Source organism: Fomitopsis serialis, assembly GCF_022376445.1.
Source record: "Fomitopsis serialis strain Sig1Antser10 chromosome Unknown B0H18scaffold_44, whole genome shotgun sequence".
NCBI lineage: Eukaryota > Fungi > Basidiomycota > Agaricomycetes > Polyporales > Fomitopsidaceae > Fomitopsis > Fomitopsis serialis.
This window is the reverse complement of record NW_025955004.1, coordinates 21,223-43,479: the sequence shown is the minus strand read 5'-3', so window position 1 is coordinate 43,479 and position 22,257 is coordinate 21,223. Positions and strand designations below refer to the sequence as shown.

Here is a 22,257-nt window from a genome sequence, read left to right as displayed (position 1 = left end):
CCTCCCGTACTCAGAAGCGCGACCCCGGAAACCACTTGGGGGGGGGCCCTCCGATAAGATAAGATTAGCCTAATACGGTATTCATTGCCATCTGTGCTGCGCTCAGGCTGCGCTCGCCGTACATCGCTCGAGGTCGTCTGGGTTGACTACGCCAGGACTACGCCGTCTTCGTCGCTTTCGAACGCGGCTCTCTCACCACCGTCGACTGACCCCTACCTCGCTTTTGGCCTACTTGAAGCTCCTCCCTGACCAGCTGGATGTCGTCACTGTCTGGTATGTCGAACTCCTCGCGGTAGTCGGTCGTCGCATCCTCGTCAACCTTCATCGCTTCCTCTTCGGCTCTCGAGATGTGCATGTCCAGGAGAAGTTGCGGGGGAACCGAAGGCAATTCGATTGCGTCTGGAGTGCTGTGCTCGAGGAGGAGGTGGATGAAGGTGTTGTACTTCCAAATGGTGCGTGGTTGGCCGTTCGATGTTGGAGGGCATAGCGGGCAGTGTATAGGGACATTTGTACAGGGGGTATTCTTGTTCGTCTTCGATGCAGCACCGTATTTCATCTTGGTGTGATGGTACTCGCAGCTCGAATGAAGAATCCGCGAGTTCCCCTTCTTGACAAGTTGTGTGATGCACTCGCCGTCGCGTCCGCACCATCCGCACGGTTCGGTCCCAATCTGTGGCGCGAAACCTATGAGCACAGGATTCCAGCAATCCCAGAAGGCTTACCTCGATCTTGTGAGGCTTCGGGTCAGGTACGTCGCGCAGTTCATACAGTAGATGATGCCCTACATGATTCCGCATCTGCGCGATGGTCTCGGACTCACCGCAGATGAAGCAAGTCACTTTTGTGGACCCGGACTTCTTCTCCACAGTCAAGTGTGCTGGAAGGTCTACTACGATGAATTGCGGCTCATCTGGCTCGTTGGTGAGTTTGTTATGCAAGCATTGATTGACCGAGTCACTCACGAGTCTGACCGTGACGGCTTGTATAGGGTAGCTCGCCTGTTTCGAGAACTGGTAACATCGCGACGTTCGCCATGAGCTCCTCCGACTCAGAGCCAAGTGCATCCCATGCGATGTCCAGTGCATCGTGTAGGTCAGACGCGATGTACGACCAAGTCGTCTGTGCACGAGATGACTCTCCGTCCGAGTTGGCCTGTGGTTCATGTGGCCTGTTCGGTTGACCTGAGTTGTCTGCTTCGGTCTCGCGCGTAAGCTCGACGATCTGAGGGCTCAACGGAAGAATGAGAAACCCGGGAACGAGCAAGGTGTGTTGCTTGGTTGTGGCTTGTTCATGGTCCGATCCCTTCGTTCCGGAGCGGACATACTGTCTAGTCCATTGCCAGGCATCGGAACCGCTTTGCTGACACTCTATGAGCTGCAGTGTCTGAACCTCGACAGTGAGGGTAGATCCCTGTTGAGACAGCTCGGCGGCTTCAACACCAGTGAGCCACGCGCTGTCTCCCTGCCGCAAGAACTTCATGATCTCGACGACAGCTAGGCATATAGTCCCAGAGTCGGAGATGCAAACGAGTGTCGCGGCGGTGTCCCCCGAACGAATGACGTTCTCACCAGTTAAGCCTGGCAAGTTCCATTTGTCCGAATTGCGGAGGTCTTCGAGCGTCACACCCTGAGCGCGGAGCGTCCGCATGGGAACCTTCTTACCCCGGTTGGATGTCAGGAACGCAGCGACAACAGATGACTTGAGAAAGCGTTTCTCGCCGACCTGAATGAAGCGCGTCGTGTCGTGTGATAGAGGTGATTCCTCTGGTAGGGTTCCACTGCTCGTCGCATTGATTGTGTCGGGCAGAAAGTCGTCTATCTCGACTCCGAGAGGTACGTCGTTGAAGTCTTCCGAGTCGGGTAGTACTGTTGATTGTGACTCTGTGGCATCCCCGGCATTCCCAGGATCAGGGTCTCTTGGGATCGAAGTGTCAGTTGAGGCTTCTTCTTCACCCTCTGTGCGGTCGTCATCATTGGTATGTCGTAATCCCACATACTTGCCATGAGGCCCAGGTCGCAGTAGGTCGCACGTGCTGTGTGCGAATAGCGATGCAAAGTCGACACGCGCTGCCTCGCCAAAATACTCGTCAAGGAGAGCACTCGCATCCAACCGCCCTCGGGTCCACTCAACCTCGACCTCGACGTGACCCACGATGACGTCGCCCTTCCATGAAACAGGATTGACGTGGTCGACTCCTAGTGCGTCGACAAGATTGAGTCGTCGATGGCCGCGATCGAGGTCAGGATTGCGCTCGAAGATCGAGCTGATCAGGGTGCTGACACTGAGCTTCTCGCACAGTTGTAGGATATCGAAATTCCGGCTGTGATCCTGGGTACGGCACTCAGAGAAGAGGCGTTCGAGGCGGTCGGTACCCTCCAGGATGATATGGAATGGTATGTTCCTGTCCACTATCTGAAGTCGTAGTGCCGTGATGATGATGTTCCGTACGATCGCCTGCGAATCAGCATACAGCGCCCCAGTCATGAAGGACGTGCCATGTCGGATCCACATGGCTGATGCGAGGAATGCGTAGGTCGCCAGCGACTTGATTTGCTGTGCGAGGCTATAGCCAACAGAGATGAACGGCAGCGTGAAGTAGGCGAATGTCCGTGCGATGAAGATCAGCATCCGACGTCGATGAAGGTGACTGGGCGAGGATGATGCTTTTGCGTCTGTCGCAAGGCGTAGAAGAGTCTGCATGAGGGTGACTGCCTTCGGTACGTTCTGCTTGTCTACAGGGTCGAGGAGCTGACGAGCCTTTTCGGGTGTCATGGAGGGTAGATCTTGTAGATGCTGGTAGACGTCGAGAGACTGGATGCATGTATCGTGTACAAGGATGCCTCTTGGGTTGCGCAACAGGGTCGCAAACCCTACGAGAGCTGTCAGTCCCGGCATTCATACATCGTAAGCAAATGTGATGCTTACTCTTGATTACGTGCTTTGGATCACAGGTAGCTACAATGCCATCACGTCCGCAGGTCGTGTTCATGCCAATCATCCGATAGAGGTGTGTCCCCAGCTCCGAGTCATGCGGTATTGACTCAGACATACACAGATTGAACTTCGCTTTGCGAAACGATGCTTCGCCGTCACTCCCAACAGTCCATATAGGTCCGTGCATCGTCTCTCCATTCGGATGGGTCTTCCATGCTGTCAAGAATGTTCCCAGCCAAAGGCCGAGATCTGCACCATCCTCGCTCTTGCATGACGGTGATGCAAAAAGCGGAGTAGCACCGTAATGGTCGGTGCGAGCATAAGGTGCGACTGCGCCGATCGTCGCATCCTTCCCATAATGACAGGTCGGATCCTCGCCATGTAGCGCACGGTTAACTGCCTCAACATCCTCGAGGCTCGTAACGCGCGTCACGATGTCTGCGGAATGTTCACGACAGAGGCCAGCAATAGAGTCGCTGGCAGCAAGATATCGGCACTTCTCTTCGATTGCAACACCATCAAACATCGCAATCATGCCTGCCTGCTTATTCGACTCGTATACCGGCGCGGGCGGCTTGACCTCGGGTGCCATGAGCCGTCCAATGTTACCAGAGACTTCGTGGTGCACCGGGGCCTTGATGCATGGGAGGAGTTGAGGGACAGGGTAAGTGTCGTTGACAGTAGATGGGGATGGCAATCCATGCGAGTGATTGAGAGCATACAGGAGCCGTGGACCACCGAGAGCTTTGGCAAGGAATGCGATCTCAAGATCGCGTTTATCAAACCGGCCTCCAGGCCCCCGCGCCTTGTAGACACCGGAGATCGCGCGCTGAAGCTGCGAGAATAGGTAGCGTGGGCTGGACCCGTTTCGCAGCGCTACAGCAAGCAGCTCGCGTAGCCGCTTCACATCATTGGTAGCGAGTAGCATGGTGAGTCGTTGGTGGTCATTGATCCGCCGGTCTCTCCGTGAAATCTTCTTCTTCTGGTTGAACGACTGTCAGATCATGCTCATTAGTCTCTCTTGCTCAGATTAGACACAGCAAGCATACCTGTAACTCCAGCTCCCGAGCACGAGCAGCAAGCTTCGTCGTGACAGCTATCAACTGCTTGTGAGTCAAATAGAGGTATGGCGTGTTCTTCGGTGCGTCCCCATCCGCTCTGTTTACGAAATTGATGTACTCCGATAGACGTGGGATCTTTTCACAGGGGTCGCACTGGGTTGTGTTCCTCGTGTGCGCATATCGTCGACAGTCTGTGGAGCGCAAACGAAGCCAGTTGGTATTCTCGATCCCAACAAGCTCCCACGGAAACGTGCGTGATTCATGGCGATGAAAGGGATAAGTATCCCATACTGATCCGGGTGTCCAGTGTACAAGGATGCCCCGACATTTCGGGTGCTTGGGGCTCGGCGATGAATGGCTGTCAGATGCGGACGAACCAGACTCTTCGTCCGACTCGGACTGAGACTCGGACGCATCCAAGTCCTCGCTATGATCATCTCCATCCTGCACCAGATCCCCGTCGCCCCGCCAGGCCTCCGATGAACGCCATCCTGCGTGATGCACGCCGTGCAGAGACGATCCTCGTGCATCCGAGTCGCGGTCACTAACTCGGATTCCCATAGAAGGTGAGTCTGTGGCCTGGGATCCTGCGGCTTCAGGTTCCAATCCATACGAGATTGAAGTACTGGGAGCGCCTCTGTGCGAGTTAGGCGTAGTGGGTGTGGCCGAGAAGAGGCCCAGTGGTGTCTGCTCCGAGCTGCCAGCAATGTTGACTCGGCGGACTGTGTCAGTCACCGAATGATCATGCTCCTGCAGTCGGCCTCGGGAACTGCTAGTGGGAGCTGCTGAACCTGCAAGCAAATGCCATCAAGATGACTCTTGCTCTGGTTGAGCTGATACGGGCATGCTCGTGGCTCACCTGCTAGCCTCGCCGTCGGCGGAGGGCGCTGTAGCTGAAGCCTATGAAGAGCTTCAGTGGTTTGCTCTCGCTCATACTTCTGCTTGTTTCTTTTGCACTGTGGTGTTCCTCGATGCTGATTGATCGCCGTAGGATCTGGACAGACCTCTCGTCCCGAAAGTGTGATCCATTGGTAGCAAAGATCACACTGGACCTCATGACGAAGGCTCACAGGATTGACTCGGGTCATCCTGGACTCGCCATTTCGGAGGATAATTTCGGTAGGCTTGGGAGGCGGTCGCTGCTGGGACATGGTAGACAGTAGAAAGATATAATCAGTGAATCATTGATGATATTCCTTTCGTGCCTCGCTCAGCCGGCTCTACGCCACTGTACCATAGTTGTACTAGCGAGTGGCGATTAGTACGATCTGGATCTGCTTATGTGAGTTGCCTATTCTGGACACATGCCTGCTTCCGCCATTCATTCAGGTCCCTACACCGTCTCGCGAGCCTCTCTAACATACCCCTATGATGTCTTATATCATGTGTTATATTTCCGAGGTGTAATGGCTAATGTATGAGAGGTATAAGTACCATGGTAGGGAACTTCGTGCATGACGGACTCGGAAGCTGCCATCAAGCCCCCGGAAACCGGTTGAGGGGGGGGGACCCCCACTAGTTGCTTCCACGGCACCCGACCCCGGGTGCCCCCTGGTCCCTGTACTACTGCTGTGGCTGAAATCGTTTGGGATCTTGAGATTTGTCCCAGCACGTGACTGAGCGGACGATCTCAGACTAATGCGGACAATGGACAACATTTCCTGGTTATACGAGTCACCGTGGGCCGGCGATTATGTTCTACGACAACAAAGCTGTACATCTATGACAAGGTATGACATTGTATAGATAACTTGAAGAGCCAACATCTCATGGGAATCTTTGGCGACTCTCAGGCTCTTGTCTCAGGCGCCAGGCTCGTGGCGGGCTTGGCACGCACTGGCATACAGTACGTCTGCTATATGCAACCGCTATGTGAGCCTCCCTTTGTCACGGTCTGTGTCTCAGTCCATCTGATTGTTCACTACCTCCAAGCTTCATTTTTCGTCCTCTTCCACAGATAGGGGCCGTTTAGACGAGACGAGCCCAGGCGTCTAGTGTCTAGTTCTTGGATTCCCATTTGCGGAACGTTCATGCTCTGAAGCTGTGCGGCCGACGCGCCCAGCTGTCCTCGCAACCCACGGACAGAGCAGTGCGGTTTACCTGTTTCGCGCACACATCCGACGTAGGATCACTCTGAGGCAGCGCCGAGCCACTCTCATCCCAAAGAGCGCGTCTTCGGGGACAGCACTAGCATCCTCGCCGACTCGGACCAATCAGGCCAGCTGCTGTCGACATTGTGCGCGTCTGGCCCTCACTATATAACACTTCGGGCGGCGTTGAGTCTCAAACTTCACCCGGTGTCCTTAAGTCACTAGTAACTCGACCTCCGACCACGACCTCCCCGTTTGTTTGATCTAATCATTCATGATGTGGGATCCATACGGGTACGCGAACTACCAACAGAGCCCGCCCGCTAGTCCGTATTACCAGCCGGCGGTGTACTTCCCGGTACCCATGTAAGAAAAATACATTGGTAAGTAGAGGAAATCGCGCTGAAATGTCTATGTTACAGGATGTACCCCGGGTGCGTACTAAAGAGCGTGCAGAACGCGTAACTCAACAGCACATACAGGTCACCTCCGGGATTCAGTTCCCCAGGACCGCCCACGCCCTGGGCGCAGAATGGCGCGCTTACTAGTCCGTACCAACCCGAGTCTCAGCATCCGTGAGTGAGCTCCCTCGCGTAGTATACGTGTCAACTGAATCCCGCGAAGCCACCAACGACCAGAGTACGTTCGATAGTGTACTGAAACTAACACGTTATTGAAAATCGGACTGGTGCAGGCAATCTAGGGCAATTGTATCAGCATCTTCCGCGCCTCCTCAGAGGCAGCGGCGCGGCCGCCGTGTTGTCATCACCACGTCGCATCACCACACGCACCACCTCATCCGGCGACACCACCGACACCCACATCAGACAGAGAGCCAACCGCACGCTCATCACTCGCACTCGCACTCGCACTCGCACTCGCACTCGCATTCCCGCTCGAGGTCACGCAGTAAGGCAGCGCTCGCTATATCATGAGGTCCGTGCTGATACGCATCGTCACTGCATCAGCGAGGCCAGAAGTTGCCTCTGTCCAGCAGGTCGACAGAGCAGTCGCCTCCCGGCACGCAGAATCGCGCTCGCGCGCGCTCCCCGTCTTCTCCAAATGCACGGGCCAGAAGAAGGCGCTCTGCGTAAGTCGCACTGCATTTTGCAAACCCGCGATACAGAGGTAAGCCATCGAGCTGACGCGCTCGGCGTGCGGACAGATCGGGATCAACTACACGGGGCAGCGGAACGAGCTGCACGGGTGCGTGAACGACGCCAAGAACGTGCGCAAGTTCCTGATGAGTGCGTTTAGTAACTCGACCCATCCGCACCCGTTTGCCGTATGACTGCACTGACGTCTCCGTCTCCTGTGCGCGACAGAGCAGTGGAACTTCAAGCCGGACCACATCTTTCTGCTGACCGACGACGCAGCGCACGGGCACCAGCAGCCGACGCGCGCGAACATCCTCGAGGCGATGCGCTGGCTGGTGCGGGACGCGTGTCCGCACGACTCGCTCGTGTTTCATTGTGAGGCTCCTTCCAGGCTGTCGTTGAACTGTGAGGATGTCATCTGAGACTCACGGCAGACTCTGGCCACGGCGGCCAGACGAGGGATCTTGACGGGGACGAGGTGGACGGGCTGGACGAAGGTACGTAGCGAATCTGCCCGGAGCGTGGTGAAAGGTGATGATTGATGCCGACAGTTATATTCCCGGTGGACTACAAGCATGCGGGATTTATCGTTGACGACGTCAGCAAAGTTTCTTCCGAGTGAAGCTGCCGCATCTGTGCTGACTGTCTTCTCTTTTCCACAAAGGAAATGCACCGGATCATGGTTCGTATTCTCGCGCATTAGTGCATCACGAAATCGTGCTGAGACGGCTTGCAGGTGAAGAACCTGCCAAACGGCTGTCGGTTAACGGTGTGTCTATAGAGGCAACTACACCGAGGAGACTGCTCTCGACTAAACCATCCCCTTTTAGGCGATATTTGACGTGAGTACCGTGTCATCGATCGCGCACGCGCACGATCCTATTGATCACTCAACGCCGATCGCTCCCAGTCATGTCATTCGGGATCCGCGTTAGGTACGTGCCCCCCAGAATCCAAACAACCGATGCCGTCACTCAGCCCCGCCCTGCAGACCTTCCCTACCTGGTGAGCCCTCACCACCGTTTTCCTCACGATACCAACCAACCATCTTCACGTGTGATAGTACCACAGCGACGGCCGCGTCAAGGGCCTCAGCGAAGTGACCCCCAGCCACCTGCGCGAGAAGACCACGAAGGCCGACGTGGTGCGTGACGGGCATTGGTTTTCCAGCCGCGAACGGTCTCGATTGCTAACTCACTGGTGGGCGTAGATCTCGTGGAGCGGCTGCGCGGACTCGCAGACAAGCGCGGATACGTTCGAGGGCGGGGCGGCGGTCGGCGCGATGAGCTACGTGCGTGCTGTTCTTTGGGTTGGCATACGACGCGGTGGTCGGGCGTGCCTGCAACGTTTGCTGACTAGGTGTATTTCAGGCGTTCATGAAGACACTGAGTGAGTCGTGTGATGAAAATTCGCTAGTTGTAGTAGTCTATTGACGACACCGGAAGCCGATCACAAGGACCAGACATATCAGCAGCTCTTGCAACATCTGCGGTATGTAGTTGCTTCTGGCCGTGAATATTGCATGCTGGCACTGATACGTCCACCCTCCCTGCGACAGTCAAATATTGCACAAAAATTACAGCCAAAAGCCGCAGCTCTCGTCGTCTCATCGTATTGTGCGTGTCCATGAGCCCCACGTCCGATCACATGCATGCTGACCTCCTCTCCGGACTAGAACACGAACCACATGTTCATCATGTAGCCTTAGTCAATTGACCAATTATGTAGGTCAACGAGCGGATCGGCCGTGCGTGCATTACACATAGCTTTTGCGATGCCTGGATGTCGCGTGTGAGGTAAGCCATCAGGGAGGTGAGCATTTGAAGTTCGGCACATTTCTCGACCGCATCCGAGGTCAGGCGGCCTGACAGCGGGAAATGGTAGCTGTTGCAAAGCATACTGGAGGTCCTGATCCATGAAGCAGTGCCACTCGAAGCCATTCGGCGAGTCTCGGCAAGCGCCGCCAGGGGAAGGGCTGGCCGCTGTATGGTAACATACATGAGGTAGCACAGCGCCAGTGAGAGCCGACGGTATCGTATTGGTCATAGGCCAGTCTCCTTGAAGAGCTCGAGGACTGCGGTGACAGACCTTGGGTTGAGCCCAAGCGTGCGGCGCAGAAAGGTCAGTTGCCACACAGCCGCGAGGGCGGTGTGCGCCCTCAGCTGGACATCGATCGTGGCTTCGCATCCGAAGAAGAGGCCTTGAGGCCTGAAGGCCTGAGGTGGGAGTGGATGTGGGCATGATATAGAGTCAAGGCCGCCCAGCGATGCAGATCCGCGACGTATGACTCCACAGACACGCATGCGTTCGCAGTCCTGCGCGCGATTGCAGCGCGGCGCTCGACATGCGCCATGAAGATGTCTCGCGCGGTGGCAGACTCTTGCAAGCCACATTTTAGCATCTCATCTCTGCCGGCACATCGCTCGTCAACTACGTTTTACTGCATACATGGCACGCTTCTGGTGTAAGTCAGACGGCACGATACATGAGCATCTGCCCAGGGTTGTAACGGCCTCGACAATCCTGATGCCGACATCATCATCCGGACGGACGACTGGGCCGATTTCCGCGTGTACAAGTCCGCCCTCAGAGAGATCTCCCCCGACTTCGCGGGCAAGTTGTCCTCTGCGAACCCCGCTGTGATCCATGTCACCGAAGACAGCGTCATATGGGATCATATCCTCCGCATGTGCTTCCCCGAGCGCGATCAGCTGCGATCGCGCCAGATCAGCTCTGGCTATTGCTCGAGGCCACCAAGAAGTACAACATGGAAGGTGTCCGCGAGACAGCGAGACGAGAGATGTTGACTTCCCCGATGCTAGAGCGAGAGCCTCTTGTCATATTTTGTGCACAACTGAGGCACAGTCGACAAGCCGTGCCGCCGATAGGCTTCGCCGCCCGACGCTTTGTCGCGATCGCCGCCACACGACGAACATTTTGTTAGCCACACAAAGGATTATGATATTCCACGCATTAGTATACTTATGCTTTGTTCACCTCGCTTTGATCCTCACCACACTAGTGGCGTACACCAGTAGCTATGTATCTTCGGGTATATGTACAGCTCCTTACGAGCCATGCAACCCATCCTCGCTCTCACTCCTCTCGCGGTGCGAAGTCTACCTACAACAACAGGTTATGAGCCCGCCTCGCTCTGAACCGCACGACGATGACAACTCACCTTGTTATCACTCAAATTGTGACGCGCTGACCGGCGCCGACAATTGGCAGACGTGGAGGGTCCGACTTTCTGACATCCTGATCGACGCGGACCTGTGGGACTACGCGAGTGGCGATCTCACGTGTCCGGAGCCGACAGAGAACGACGCAAAAACCGAGGAAAAGGCGACAAGAGAGAAGGAGATCAGTAGTTGGAAGGCGGAGGATCGAAAGGCACTTGCCGCGATACGACTCAGGGTCGCCGACAAGGTCTTGAATTACGTGAAGGCCGCCCAGACGAGTCATGATGCATGGCGGAAGCTCGAGACCATGTACGAAGCACGAGGTGTCCTCGCTATCGTCCAAGCTCGACGCAGGATGTTTCGCGCGGTGTGCGCGGAAGACCAGGATGTTGAAGAATTCATCTGCCAAATGACGAGTTACCGAGATGACCTACTACCACTTCAGCAAACGATCTCGGACGAGGAGTTCTGTATCTCGATCCTTGCCGCACTTCCGGAGTCCTGGAATACCTTTACTGCCATGCTCAATTATCGCACCGGCTTGAAGGACTCCGCGCAGCTCATCGCTCGGATTCTGGACGAAGGTTGGCACGTAAAGAGCCGCGCCGAGCAGACGGCTTTGCACGGCAAGTTCCAGAAGTTGAAGGACAAGGAAAAGCGGACCCTACCCTCGTGCTGGACATGTGGAAAGCCTGGATACCAGTCAGACTGTCCAGATCATGAAGAAGCACGAAAGAGAAAACGTGAACTTGAAGAACAGGAACACATCTCGAAGAACGGCAAGAGCGGGGCCAAGGCGATGGTGGCAGACGCGACATCTGACGCGGAGTCAGAGGATTACGCGTTTGTGGCAACGGACATAGCATCGCACCAGCCGGAGATAGATCAGAATGGAGGTGGTCGCAGACGGTGTAGTGCGGGAGGTAGTGGTCGCACTGGTCCCGCCAGTGACTGAATCAGGTATTCAGTTGTTGCCTGAACTTGAGAACTCACACCAATTCCCTCACCGCCTTTTTCCTTACCGAACCTCTGCTTGACTAGGCTACACAGTTCAACTGTTCCGAGTCGTTCCGTCCACAATTGCTGTAGAACCTTCGGAATAGCCAAAGTAATCACTGACGGTTGACTGGAGCGCTGCTAGACTCACCACTTCGAGAACCATCAGGGCACAAAAGATTTGGAAACATGTGGGATATTGTCTGCACTTCCAGTGGATGCCAGGATGATGGCGCAGCGGCACACATCCTCCTCCTCCTGCTGTACCATGAAGCGCTCGAACCTCGGGCTTGCCTTTTCTGCCCGAGCGCGCCGGGTCGCCAGGTCACAGCAGATCACTGGCAGCAGGTTCAGGGGACATTCTTGTATGAATATCGTCACAAAGACTCAGTAGTCTACATAGAACGCATGCGCCGATGCATGTCGTGTAATGCTACATCCAGAATCGTGATTTACATGCACGCCTAATATCCAAAACCACTGAACCAAGTCAAACTTGAACCATATCGGCCGTTTCTCTACTTAGTGGCCTACTGCCCATCCCTCTCCCGATACACATGCGGCTCGACAACTGGATCCATGATGACGGCCTTCCACAGCAGGCGCCACGATATCGGGTTGCCCTAAACACGCATCTATCAGTCCACCAAACTCCACGCGAAAAGCAGACCCGACCGACCTGGTCGCGCGCCATAACGCAATACGTGCCCTCCGCGCCAGGCGCCTTGAAGTGCTCGAGCTCGACCCAGCCCTTGTACTGGAGCCGGCGGCGGTCGTAGCCCCCGATGCGCATACGGAGGATCTTGATCTCCTCGCCCGCCTCCTCGAGAACGACCTCCTGCGCGGGCTTCCACTTGACGCCGAGCTCGGTGAGCGCCTCTTGAATGAGCGGGAGCATCATGTGGGGGAGCAGTTGCGCGTAGAACCGCGTGAGGTGCGGCGAGTAGCGCCGGCCGGACTTGGTTTGAGACTGGGAAAGGGAGCGCGGTGAGCGGCTGGGATGGATGCGGTAGGGGATACGTACGAAGAGCATGAGCGTCTGGGTGAATTGCGAGTTGTGGGACGCGGTGCCCATGATCTGGTCGCCGTCAGCGTCGACGTTCCTGTGGGCCCACGCTTAGCACATTGAGAGCACGGACGCGAGATGAGGGAGCGACCCACTTCGTGATGTCTGGGGTGGCGATCTCCAGGTCGCCCGTTTGCCGGAGCGACTCCGTGAGGTGTTCTGCGAGCACGGCCAGGCCCTTCTTCGCGAGCTGGCTTGGTCTGTTAATCGAAAGGACGATGCGTCAAGCAGCGCCGATCGCGGCGGTGGGATGGAGGGAACGAACCGTATCATCCACGGGTGGGCTGCCACCTCGTTGAGGGACATTCGTCGCGAGGGGTCAATGGCGAGCATGCCTGTGAGGAGACCTGGCGGTGTGGAGTGAACATGGTGATGTGAGCCACTAGCGGCCGGGAAACGGCCCACGATGAGAAGACTTACTGAGAAGGTCTCTGCTGAACCGGTTCCAAGGCGCTTGATCGAAGCACTCACCCGTGAGGTAGCGCGCGTACTCATGACTGTGCTTGGTGGGTTCGTCCCAGGGTGTATCTGTGTACATCATCGCTTTCAGCGTCGCGGACATTGTGAACTAAGGAAAAGCACCGACTGCCGGAGAGCAGGGCATAGAGAATGACACCGCCGCCCCAGACGTCCACAGGCTCAGCTTCGTATGGCGCCTCCCTTAACAACTGCATAGATTTGAGTCGGTCACCATGCATGATGATGGCACAGGAACACAAAGGCGGACCTCTGGGGCCAGGTATGGCAGACTGCCGCAGCGCTCTGAGAGCATCCTCATCTTCCCGCTCTCTTTGACCTTGTACACAGCGCAGAGGCCGAAGTCGCTGATCTTGAGTGTACCGGCCGCGTCGAGTAACAGGTTCTCGGGCTTGAGATCGCGGTGACAAACGCCCTGGTCGTGGATGTATTGCTGCGCACATTCCCACATCGTGAACTGCGCTGTTCTGGAATGTGGCGCGCACTTACCAGTCCGGCTATGAGCTGCAAGAGGTAGACATGCGAGATATCTTCCCCGACTCCGATGTCAGGCGCTTCAATCATGTCAGCGGACGAAGCGCAGGCTCGCAGCCACAGAAAGAAACGTACCGATCTTGTCGAAGAGGTCTCCTCCGGCAGCGAGCTCCAGCAGCATGTACAGCCCAGGGTAATACCGGAGCTTCGGCTCGTTCGGCTCAACAATGACGGCGGTCTTGAACTCCAGAATATTCTCGTGTTTCAGTGCCTGGTGGATGCGCATCTCTTTGTCGAACGTCTTGCGCTCCTGCGCGGTCGTCTCCAGCGTGAGGGTGACGACCTTGCACGCCGCGACTTCGCGGGTGTCAAAATTCACCGCGCGGTAGACTCTGTGTGTGGTATTCGTGCGTTTGTGCGCCAGGATCCTGGAGCTAAGACTGGCTTACGTTGAGAACCCTCCTCCGCCCAACTGCATTACCAGCGAGTAGCCTGTGGCCGCGGTGAGCACGTATGATCATTTGCTACGGCTGGATGCACTTACCGGATACCTTAGGAAACTGTAGTTTCATGATGAGCGGTGGAAGGACATGGGATGGGGGCGAGAGTTGGCTTGGACGGGCAGGCGTGGACAAAGGACAAAGGCAATCTCGATCCGCAGATTCCGCCCACGCGTCACGATGCACGCGTGTTGCGCGTCTTGTCACAATCACGGGATCAATGTCACAATGATATTAAACGCTGCCAGTGCTTGCCAGTGCCGCTGTCCGACTTTTTTGCGTGAAGCCAAGAAAGGTTTGATGCGCCTTGATGAGTGCGAACACAAGCACCGGCCGCACTGGCTCGGAGAGGCAGTGCTTTGCCCGGCTGGGCGTCGAGTGTATGGGAATGCGAATACAACTCTTCGCCTTCCCATACACTCAACACCCAGCGGGAGGTAGCGTGCTGCAGCTATAATGATAGCGATAACTGCCACGTAATTCACTTCGCGACGGTAACTTCCAGGTTCAAAGCACTAGGCAACCACTTTTGTTCCCGAATAGGTGACATGGCCACAAGTGTGGCTTGTTCTTGTTCGCACGGACAGTTACGGTCTCAGGTGTGCGATCATCAACATAACTTTACCGCGTCACCCTTGCACTCTGACTCCATAGACGACATCCTCTACCTCTACCGTCGCGAATTTATGTCAACCATGTCTCCTCCGAGTCAACATCCCCGCAGGACATTCGTCCCTCTTTCTACCGGTGTTCGGGATCAAGCATCTCCTCTGTGTAGCCTCAAGTTTCGCGGGCGAGACGACGAGCCTGGCGTTGCGTTATACCAGTTTTCATCGAAAGAACATGACCAGATGGTCTGCAACGGCCTCGACGAGTTGTTCCAGAGCGAATACTTGGATGACTTCATGTCCCTCCGATGTCAAGTAAGTACGTTGTGTGCGAGACTATGAACCGCTGATGCTCACTCCACGTCAAGCTGCCAGGTTATGCCTCAGACAGCAGGCCTCTACTCTTTCTTGAAGCCATCCCGATTAAACGCTACGAAATTGGGAGGCTAGTCGCTGAAGAAATGCGGGGGTATATGAATGTGCGTCCATTACAAACCACGCTTTCCGCATGCTGAAATCCTCGCTCATTCTCTGCCTCGCAGGAGCTCCGTGAACTATTGAGCGACAGGCAGTCAGCCGCCAGCGACAATCCGTCGTTGAACGGCATCGATTGGGATAAGTTGTACCTTAGTGAGTTCTATACGATGGACGGGAAGGAGTGGGAGGCGACGCTGTTCATGGAGCTGCCAGAGAAGGTAGACGAACCATAGGTGCCTCGACAATTCATCTGGTGTCTGAATATGTTTGCATAATGGTCTACCTTCCGACATGTACGTGGTCCTACCGAAGTCACAATTATTTCTGAATATGCCCCATATTCTACACAGTTTCAGAAAGCTGATGTGATTGCGCACCCGTTGACTGTGGCTTCGGCCACAACCCCTCCCCCCGCGCCCCGCCGCCCAATAGGAACCACCTGACCAGCGGTGATATAAGATCCAGTCTTAGCCAGAACGAGCGGACCGAGCACCAATGTAGGTGCTTAGTCCGTTCTTTCTATAATGATATTGTGCGATTGCTCCACATGCATTGTCTCTTACTGACTATCCAGTCACTCGGGCCCTGTCCGAGTCTGTGTACAAGACGGGCTTCCAATCATACAGCAATCTCCAGTACAAGTCGAGCGCAGACTTGAAATGGCATGCATAGTAGGTAACTCGTCCGAGCCCTTGGTATCGCGAACGCATCCAACAACGCCACTCAGGAAGATTCTGTTGCCTCGTGAACTTTTTCTGATCACGGCTCTAGTATAGCGGCCACTCCGAGCTCCTGGTGTGGCTTTGCCTCCTTTCAGGGGCCCTATTGTTCTCCGAAAAAAGCAAGTACCGACTTCAGCGCAGTACGTGGCAAAAGCGACCATCGATGCAAGCGGCGAAAATTTGGTCATCTTTGTCCTTGAAGCGCGGTTGGCCAGGTGCAGCATTGATTTAAAAGGGCACGAGTTGGACAACAGTTGCCTACCGTTCTTGCCGTTTCCCCTACGACGATTCTGCGTATACCTCGTCCGCGCCTACCTTCTATACCATCTCCAAAGATGTCTTCCCCACCAACTGGTCAGCCCTCACAGGCGAAGGCTGGAGATGCCAAGCCCGCCAGAAGATTCGCACAGCTTCCGATTGGACTCAACCAATGTGAACCTATGTATAGCATCAAGTTTCAAGGAGAAGACGACGATCCTGGCGTCTCCCTCTACAAGTTTCTGCGATTCGGAAATTGCGGCGGACCTGAGGAAGAGAGCGAAGAGGCGCGTTACTGCGTCGGCCTAAACAAACCACTTGGGCCGGGCAACTCGTATGGCTATCTCGTTCACAAGATGGAGGTACGTACACGTCTTTGCCCGAGGCGTCAGGCCGCCATTCGTAATCGTGTTAGCACCTGCGATATTGTGGTCCAAATGCTGACAATGCATTCCAGTGGCCGGCATATAAACCAGACCGACCTGCGTTGTGCTTCTGCTACGACACTACCACAAGATACGAGCTAGGCCATGAGATCGCCTTGGATTGGTGCGACTATCTGGCTGTGAGTTCTTACCTATGGTGCCGTACTAAGGTCGTGCTCCTAACTCGGATTCCCATATCTGTAGAAAGCCATGCGGTTGCTCGATCCTGAGGCGTCCGTGGACGGCCGAGACGAACGGAACCCGGTCGTGGGCGGGATCGAATTTAAGCAGATGTACTTGTCGGAATTCTACGCGAACGACTGGCGCGAGTGGGAGTCCAAGATATGGGTGGAGTTGCCTGACGGGATGGAGAATTTGGACTTCCTCGTGCGGTAAACGACCGTGCCCACTGCCTCCTGTACTCTCCTGTGTCTTCAGATTACATCCCTCTCATCTCAGCTTGTCCGCCCGGGTTATGTCTTTCCTGATGTTGAATTAGTCCGCCGATTGGGCCCCTTGTGTATAAGTTGTCTCTGTGTAATGCATTACCGTGTACAGCGGACGATGCGATGCGTTCCACTCACTACTACTTCCTACATAGTGCACCGCTGTCGGATCCTGTTGCGCAACACCGCGGAACAAGTTCTTGCTGCCAGTGTTTTGAATAAATTGAAGTCTCGTGATGGCGCGTAATCGAGTAACAAAGGTATGTAGAAGCCAGAATTCAAATATTCCAGTCAAGCCCAACCACGCCTCTTGCTCATATAATGTGGCACAGCACTGGACTTTGTTCTTCACATGGTAGAGAGGCCGTAAGTAAGTCATTATTGCCACAGATCTTGCGTATGTAACTTAGATCGGGACAAGATCGGAGGAGATAGATCCTCGCAACACGCCGGCGCCTTTTCCAGTCGACCTCAGCCTCGTATACTACGTCTGCGCAGTAGCAGTGGCAGCACACATTCCTATACACTCGGACTGAGCATTTGGGAGAACATAGGCACGTAGAGATGGATCAACTCGAAGTAAGTCGTCATGGAGCTACGCTTATGCAGCGATACTCACCACACCGCAGGCGAGTGTCTCACTGATGAGCTCTGGCACTAGAAACGGCTGGGAAATGGGACAGGATATTGCATTGGAGAACCTCTATGAGAACTTGGAAAATCTCACAGAGCTAGTTGCAAATGTCATGAATAATTGCCCTACAAGGTGAGGAAATGCGTATGCCACTTTGTACGTCGTAGCGCTTTGCCAACCATTGTTCACTCTCAGGATGGGCCAGGTAGGTACGATGGCACAATTCAAAGAGCCAGCGTTGAAAGATTTGTGTTGTACAGCTCAATCATTGGAAGCATCTGTGGAACGAACCATTGACGAGGCTCGATAAAGCTACGTCTCTGCTCAAGAGGCTGCGAAACCACTTCTGCCCCGCGAGTGCGTTGCCTCCTGACGTTTGGCGCAGAATATTTTTTCTCCGAGTCGTCTCACCAGACAAGAACGCGTTGAGGCCCAATGTTTTGCCCAGCTATGTCCAGGTGCCGTTGCACACGGACTGGCGCAGCCTCATGACTATCACCGCTGTATGTCGCTACTGGCGAGACATCTGCGTCTCAACGCCCGTTCTCTGGAGTCACCTCATAGATGATGATACACTCCAACTCCAACGTCTGGTCCTTATGCGCCACCCCTACATGCCTCTCACGATCTCGCTCAATTGCGATGTTTCTCGCAACATCCGGATGCTTTCTGACCCACTGGATTTGCGATGCAATGTACTGGGTTGGGTCTCTTGCATGCACCACGTCATCACTCAAATCGAACGATACCCTCTTTCTGGCGCACATCTCGAGAAGCTTACTCTAACGGGGAACCCGACATGCCCGGAACATCATGAGTTCAGGACCCCGCGTCCGGTCGAGGGCATGACTTTGTTTCGCAATGACACTCCCCATCTACGCAGCGTCTCAATCGTCGATCTGTCTTGGGTGCCAACGAATCATTTCTCTACCATCACCCAACTCTTGATAAGCCGTTGTCCCTGGCACAATCCGGTCGCTACCATCGTCAATCTCCTCAGGAATACACCCCAGTTGGTTGATCTTGTTCTCTCGGGTATGCACCCTAGGTTGCCAGCAGAAGCTAGTATTCGTGAAGGGACAGAGAAGGCCCGTCTCCATAGTCTTCGGCGACTCGCGCTTCGTAACGTCGGTCCTCGGGTTATTGCGCCACTACTCTCGGAGTTGGACATGGCCTCGCAATGCGTCATCGTCATGAGCGATTTCGGCGAGTTCCATTCCATTCCTTTCAGAGATCTACGCAGAGATATATCGCATGGATTGCCAGAGTGTCTCTCTGGCTTTGCTCTCATGCAGCCCACCATTATGCATCTCAGGCTCTTCGAGCCGGCCTCGATAGCGGATCGGGACCAGCCAAATTTCACGTTGTCCATCGCCGCCGTCAACGAACACGCCGGTGTTCTGCTCAGGGACAAACATGTCCTTCCTACTGGTCTTGTATATGAGTTCCCTACCACCGTTTTCCAGTTGTCACGCCTGCAAGATCTATGTTGCCTGGATACGCGGAACTTCTCAACGGCGGATCCATGGCCCTCGCGAATGTGGTCCTCCATATTGCCGGAATTGACCGCCACAAAGAACCTCACGGTATTCGAATCCAGTCTGCCTCACATCACTCAGTCGCTCAACTATATCGACTGGGCGGCGCCGCTATGTCCACACCTGGCTAGGATCACCGTCCTCTTGCCACACAAAGCTGTGCGGATCGACGAGGTGATGCTAGAACTCGTCTCTCTACGTGAGCGGATGCACTTCCCGCACGTCACCATTGGCTATCTCCCCGAGTACACGGGGATGAGGCCGTCTCAAAGCGAACAGGATTGCCACTTCGACTCGGTGGAATACCTGCATCTCGACAAGGTGCGCCCTGTAGTGCCTCCATGGCCGGACCATTCCCGGCTCCCCGATATGCCGCCCGCGTATTGGCCGCCGTTCGAGCAATGGTCGAGCAACATGGTACCGGACACTCGCGTGATTCGGACGACGAGGTTCGACCGGTTCGGTCGTGCAATAGATGGTGAGCGTAGTAGATAAGTTGGGCTGTGGTCCGGCTTTCTGATAGTTGCTCATAAACAGACGATAGTCTTCGTGGCTGGGGAAGTATTGGCCCGGGGACAAGAGCATGACGCCTATTGTAGGCCAGAACACTCGCTCGGCCGATTTCCCTATCTGTACTGAGGCTTGAAGGATTCATTCTATCATCCGCTCTTGGCTACTACGCTGAACTATCAGTACAACAGAACTTATATCATCGCAATGTCAATCATCTGCTCATGGCCACGACAGCTTTACTCCATCAGCGAATATCTCCGCGAGGTATACCACCGTCTCCGCAAGAATGACCAGTCGCCCACGTCCAGCGAACACCATGTTCGCGGACTCGACCCCAGTGAAGAACTTGCCTAGCAGCGTCCCCGCGCGGTCCCACACCTTCAATGCAACAAAGGGTTACTTGAAGGACATGCTAGGCGGTAATGAAAGACTGTACGTACGTGCACACCATCTCCACAAGCGGCGTATACGTTGCCGAGCGTGTCGACCTGGACGCCGTCGGGGACGCCGGCGTCGACGTATGCAAAGACACGTCGGTTGATGAGTGCGTCGCTCCGCAGATCGACATCATACACATAACTGGATGGTAGTTAGCACGTTAAGAGAGCAGCGTTCAGAAACGCACATAGTCGCGGGGTCGGTCGTGTTCTTGCCCAGGAAACCGCCCGCTGCACCAGAGTCCACGCTGCAGAATACGAGTCTCAATACGCGGATACGAAGCGGAACCGCCAGTGAGGGCGCACATGTACGCGATCTTCCCATCCGCGGAGAAAGCCAGCCCGTTGCAACGAGTGAAGCCATCCGCGACAACGCGGACGTTCCCTGTCTTTGGGTCGAACCGGTACACCTGGTTCGGAAGGAGGGGCGCCGGCCGAAAACGGACCAACCAGCCGTATCTAAGCGCACCTGTCAGTACCCAACCGTGCATGTCAAGTCGGTGAGCCGCACGTCACGTCCGTGAAGTAGATCTTCCCGTCGCGCGGGTGTATCTTCGCGTCGTTGAGCGAGTTGAACTGGCGCCCGAAGTAGTTGTCGAGGATGACGGTGGTGTTGTGCGGGGCGGCCGGGTTGACGAGGGCGAGGCTCGGCGGGCGCACACCTCGCCCAGAGTTGACAAGGAGCAAAGAGCCGTGGTACGGACCGGTGCCCCCATTGGTCATCTGCACAGTGTCTGGGAGGGAGAGCTGCAAGGCTCATATCATCAAGTCGGACGCTCGTGATAGTACAATTAGAAACCGCGCACTGGAGTCACCGTAGCATTCAGAGGGGTTGTCTGGCTTCCGCTCGCGACCGCCAACTCATTCACATCAACCAGGCTCAGCTTGCCCATCTCATTGTTGTTGTCCCAGTCACTGAAGCCAAGATATCCACCGTCTTGACTGCTGAAGAAGACCTCGTCCGTCTCGGGTACCCATATGGGCGCCTCGTGCGCAAACGCGAACCCGGGGTTGCTGGCAATGACACGGATGGACGGGTTTGAGCCGAGGATTTTCAGGAAGCCGGGGTGGAAGGTTTGGAAGAACGGCGGCGACGTGTTGGTCGGGTTGAAGTGGTCCACCCATCCATCACCACGAAACGGCGCGCCGGGAGGGTGCACGGCAAAGGAGAGAGGGTTGACGTACTACGCCGAAGGTTGCCTACAAGCTCAAGTACGAATGCGAAACATCAGGACTTACCACTGTTTGAGGTGGTAGCGCGACACCCTCCAATGACACAGATCCCGGTGTCCCTGGCCAAACCCACGCCGCTAGGCCCGCAAGAGCACCCACAGTCCAGCCTAGCAATGTCATGCCAGATCCACCACCCTGCGAGTCCTTGACGTTGGGTTGCGAGCCTGAGGTTGCCCCTGGTGCCGCGCTCATCGTGTACGCAGCAATAGTGAGAGCCGGAGCGGCGAGACGACTAGCCTGCGGCTAATATGGGTTCCCAGTGCCAGTTCCCCTGGCCCCAGGCGTCCCGAGGATGGTGTCGAGGACATGATGGAGTGGGAACTGAGTTCAGCTGACCTGCCGACGGACATCCGGGACGGTCAACTACAGCGCCTGCCCAATGCGGTAGCTGCACCATCAATGTAATGACTGACGACCTCCTCAATTCGTACGCGGCGCAATTCAACAATGAGGAGGCCTGGGATCCAGTGGGCGGAGGCAACTCAGCCAACGAGCTTGCAGCGTGTTTTCCTGAATATGTCTAGTACCTTCTCTTCACCAGTCGTTTAATTACCCTTCACGGTTTGACGTCTGACAGCGAAGTTAACACCGATTTTTCTAGATTTTCCTCGTTCAGTTTATGTCACTCTGGTACCTTCGTGTGCTTAAAAGCGAAGGCCTGAGGACGACGCAGCCCGTCTACCCGTCCCTCTCCCCTTCATGTGCATGAGCCTTGCGCGTGCGCCGATGCACCCCGATACTCAAGTACTCAAGCGTCGCATGCAGTTCAAGTCGGATGGACTACTTGTTCCAGAATCTACGTCGCCTTCAGGCAACCCTCAGGCCGAAGTTCGACCATCGGCTCATCTCACCAGGTAGACGTAGACAATTCCTTTAACCTTCGTGCCTCAGGATATGCTTGTCTGGCCAACAACCGCTTGCGCGAGGAACCGGGGCTTTGTGGCGCAGGCAGTTCCTTCTGCTACAACGTGACAGCTAAATTCACATTATTGGGCCCCGTACGAAAAGTGCGTATACGAGCGGAGGTCATCGGACGTTGGTATTCAGTGGTCCGGACATTGTACCGCTCAACCTGGACCACCGTAGCCA

The 22,257-nt window shown here is 55.3% G+C and overlaps 7 protein-coding genes across 7 annotated transcripts; 4 read left to right on the top strand and 3 right to left on the bottom strand.

Annotated features, from left to right (window-relative positions):
* Positions 1-4: 4 nt before the first annotated feature.
* Positions 5-4,556, bottom strand: B0H18DRAFT_934574 (uncharacterized protein; the record flags this gene model as incomplete). The annotated part of the gene is made up of 5 exons (XM_048041777.1): positions 5-670; positions 723-910; positions 972-2,870; positions 2,926-3,916; positions 4,029-4,556. 5 exons carry the CDS (start codon positions 4,554-4,556, stop codon positions 158-160), a joined length of 4,119 nt encoding a protein of 1,372 aa, XP_047892147.1. The 3' UTR covers positions 5-157.
* A 2,460-nt stretch (positions 4,557-7,016) lies between these two features.
* B0H18DRAFT_878307 (peptidase C14, caspase domain-containing protein) lies at positions 7,017-8,840 on the top strand (the record flags this gene model as incomplete). The annotated part of the gene is made up of 14 exons (XM_048040615.1): positions 7,017-7,175; positions 7,251-7,332; positions 7,411-7,557; positions 7,617-7,679; positions 7,734-7,780; positions 7,847-7,864; positions 7,919-7,951; positions 8,013-8,024; positions 8,093-8,117; positions 8,174-8,187; positions 8,246-8,326; positions 8,393-8,507; positions 8,628-8,673; positions 8,741-8,840. 14 exons carry the CDS (start codon positions 7,017-7,019, stop codon positions 8,838-8,840), a joined length of 942 nt encoding a protein of 313 aa, XP_047892146.1.
* A 2,869-nt stretch (positions 8,841-11,709) lies between these two features.
* B0H18DRAFT_1013501 (CAMK/CAMKL/CHK1 protein kinase) lies at positions 11,710-14,026 on the bottom strand. Its single transcript, XM_048029106.1, has 12 exons — positions 13,922-14,026; positions 13,827-13,869; positions 13,513-13,769; positions 13,393-13,457; positions 13,154-13,336; positions 13,013-13,094; positions 12,847-12,954; positions 12,692-12,773; positions 12,522-12,626; positions 12,385-12,463; positions 12,040-12,330; positions 11,710-11,983 (listed from the first exon to the last, which is right to left on the bottom strand). The coding sequence occupies exons 1-12, from the start codon at positions 13,947-13,949 to the stop codon at positions 11,891-11,893; spliced, it is 1,416 nt and encodes a 471-aa protein (XP_047892145.1). The 5' UTR covers positions 13,950-14,026; the 3' UTR covers positions 11,710-11,890.
* A 431-nt stretch (positions 14,027-14,457) lies between these two features.
* B0H18DRAFT_1212047 (uncharacterized protein) lies at positions 14,458-15,195 on the top strand (the record flags this gene model as incomplete). Its single annotated transcript, XM_048036453.1, has 4 exons — positions 14,458-14,476; positions 14,532-14,800; positions 14,854-14,964; positions 15,028-15,195. The coding sequence occupies exons 2-4, from the start codon at positions 14,564-14,566 to the stop codon at positions 15,193-15,195; spliced, it is 516 nt and encodes a 171-aa protein (XP_047892144.1). The 5' UTR covers positions 14,458-14,476; positions 14,532-14,563.
* Positions 15,196-16,019: 824 nt separating this feature from the next.
* Positions 16,020-16,763, top strand: B0H18DRAFT_955671 (uncharacterized protein; the record flags this gene model as incomplete). Its single annotated transcript, XM_048042377.1, has 3 exons — positions 16,020-16,304; positions 16,400-16,507; positions 16,572-16,763. 3 exons carry the CDS (start codon positions 16,020-16,022, stop codon positions 16,761-16,763), a joined length of 585 nt encoding a protein of 194 aa, XP_047892143.1.
* Positions 16,764-17,786: 1,023 nt separating this feature from the next.
* B0H18DRAFT_449064 (uncharacterized protein) lies at positions 17,787-19,827 on the top strand. The gene is made up of 2 exons (XM_048038139.1): positions 17,787-19,463; positions 19,523-19,827. The coding sequence occupies exons 1-2, from the start codon at positions 17,936-17,938 to the stop codon at positions 19,570-19,572; spliced, it is 1,578 nt and encodes a 525-aa protein (XP_047892142.1). The 5' UTR covers positions 17,787-17,935; the 3' UTR covers positions 19,573-19,827.
* B0H18DRAFT_449025 (D-lactonohydrolase-like protein) lies at positions 19,522-21,523 on the bottom strand. The gene is made up of 7 exons (XM_048038138.1): positions 21,175-21,523; positions 20,742-21,119; positions 20,447-20,682; positions 20,242-20,394; positions 20,124-20,183; positions 19,939-20,077; positions 19,522-19,876 (listed from the first exon to the last, which is right to left on the bottom strand). Exons 1-7 carry the CDS (start codon positions 21,358-21,360, stop codon positions 19,718-19,720), a joined length of 1,311 nt encoding a protein of 436 aa, XP_047892141.1. The 5' UTR covers positions 21,361-21,523; the 3' UTR covers positions 19,522-19,717.
* Positions 21,524-22,257: the final 734 nt, after the last annotated feature.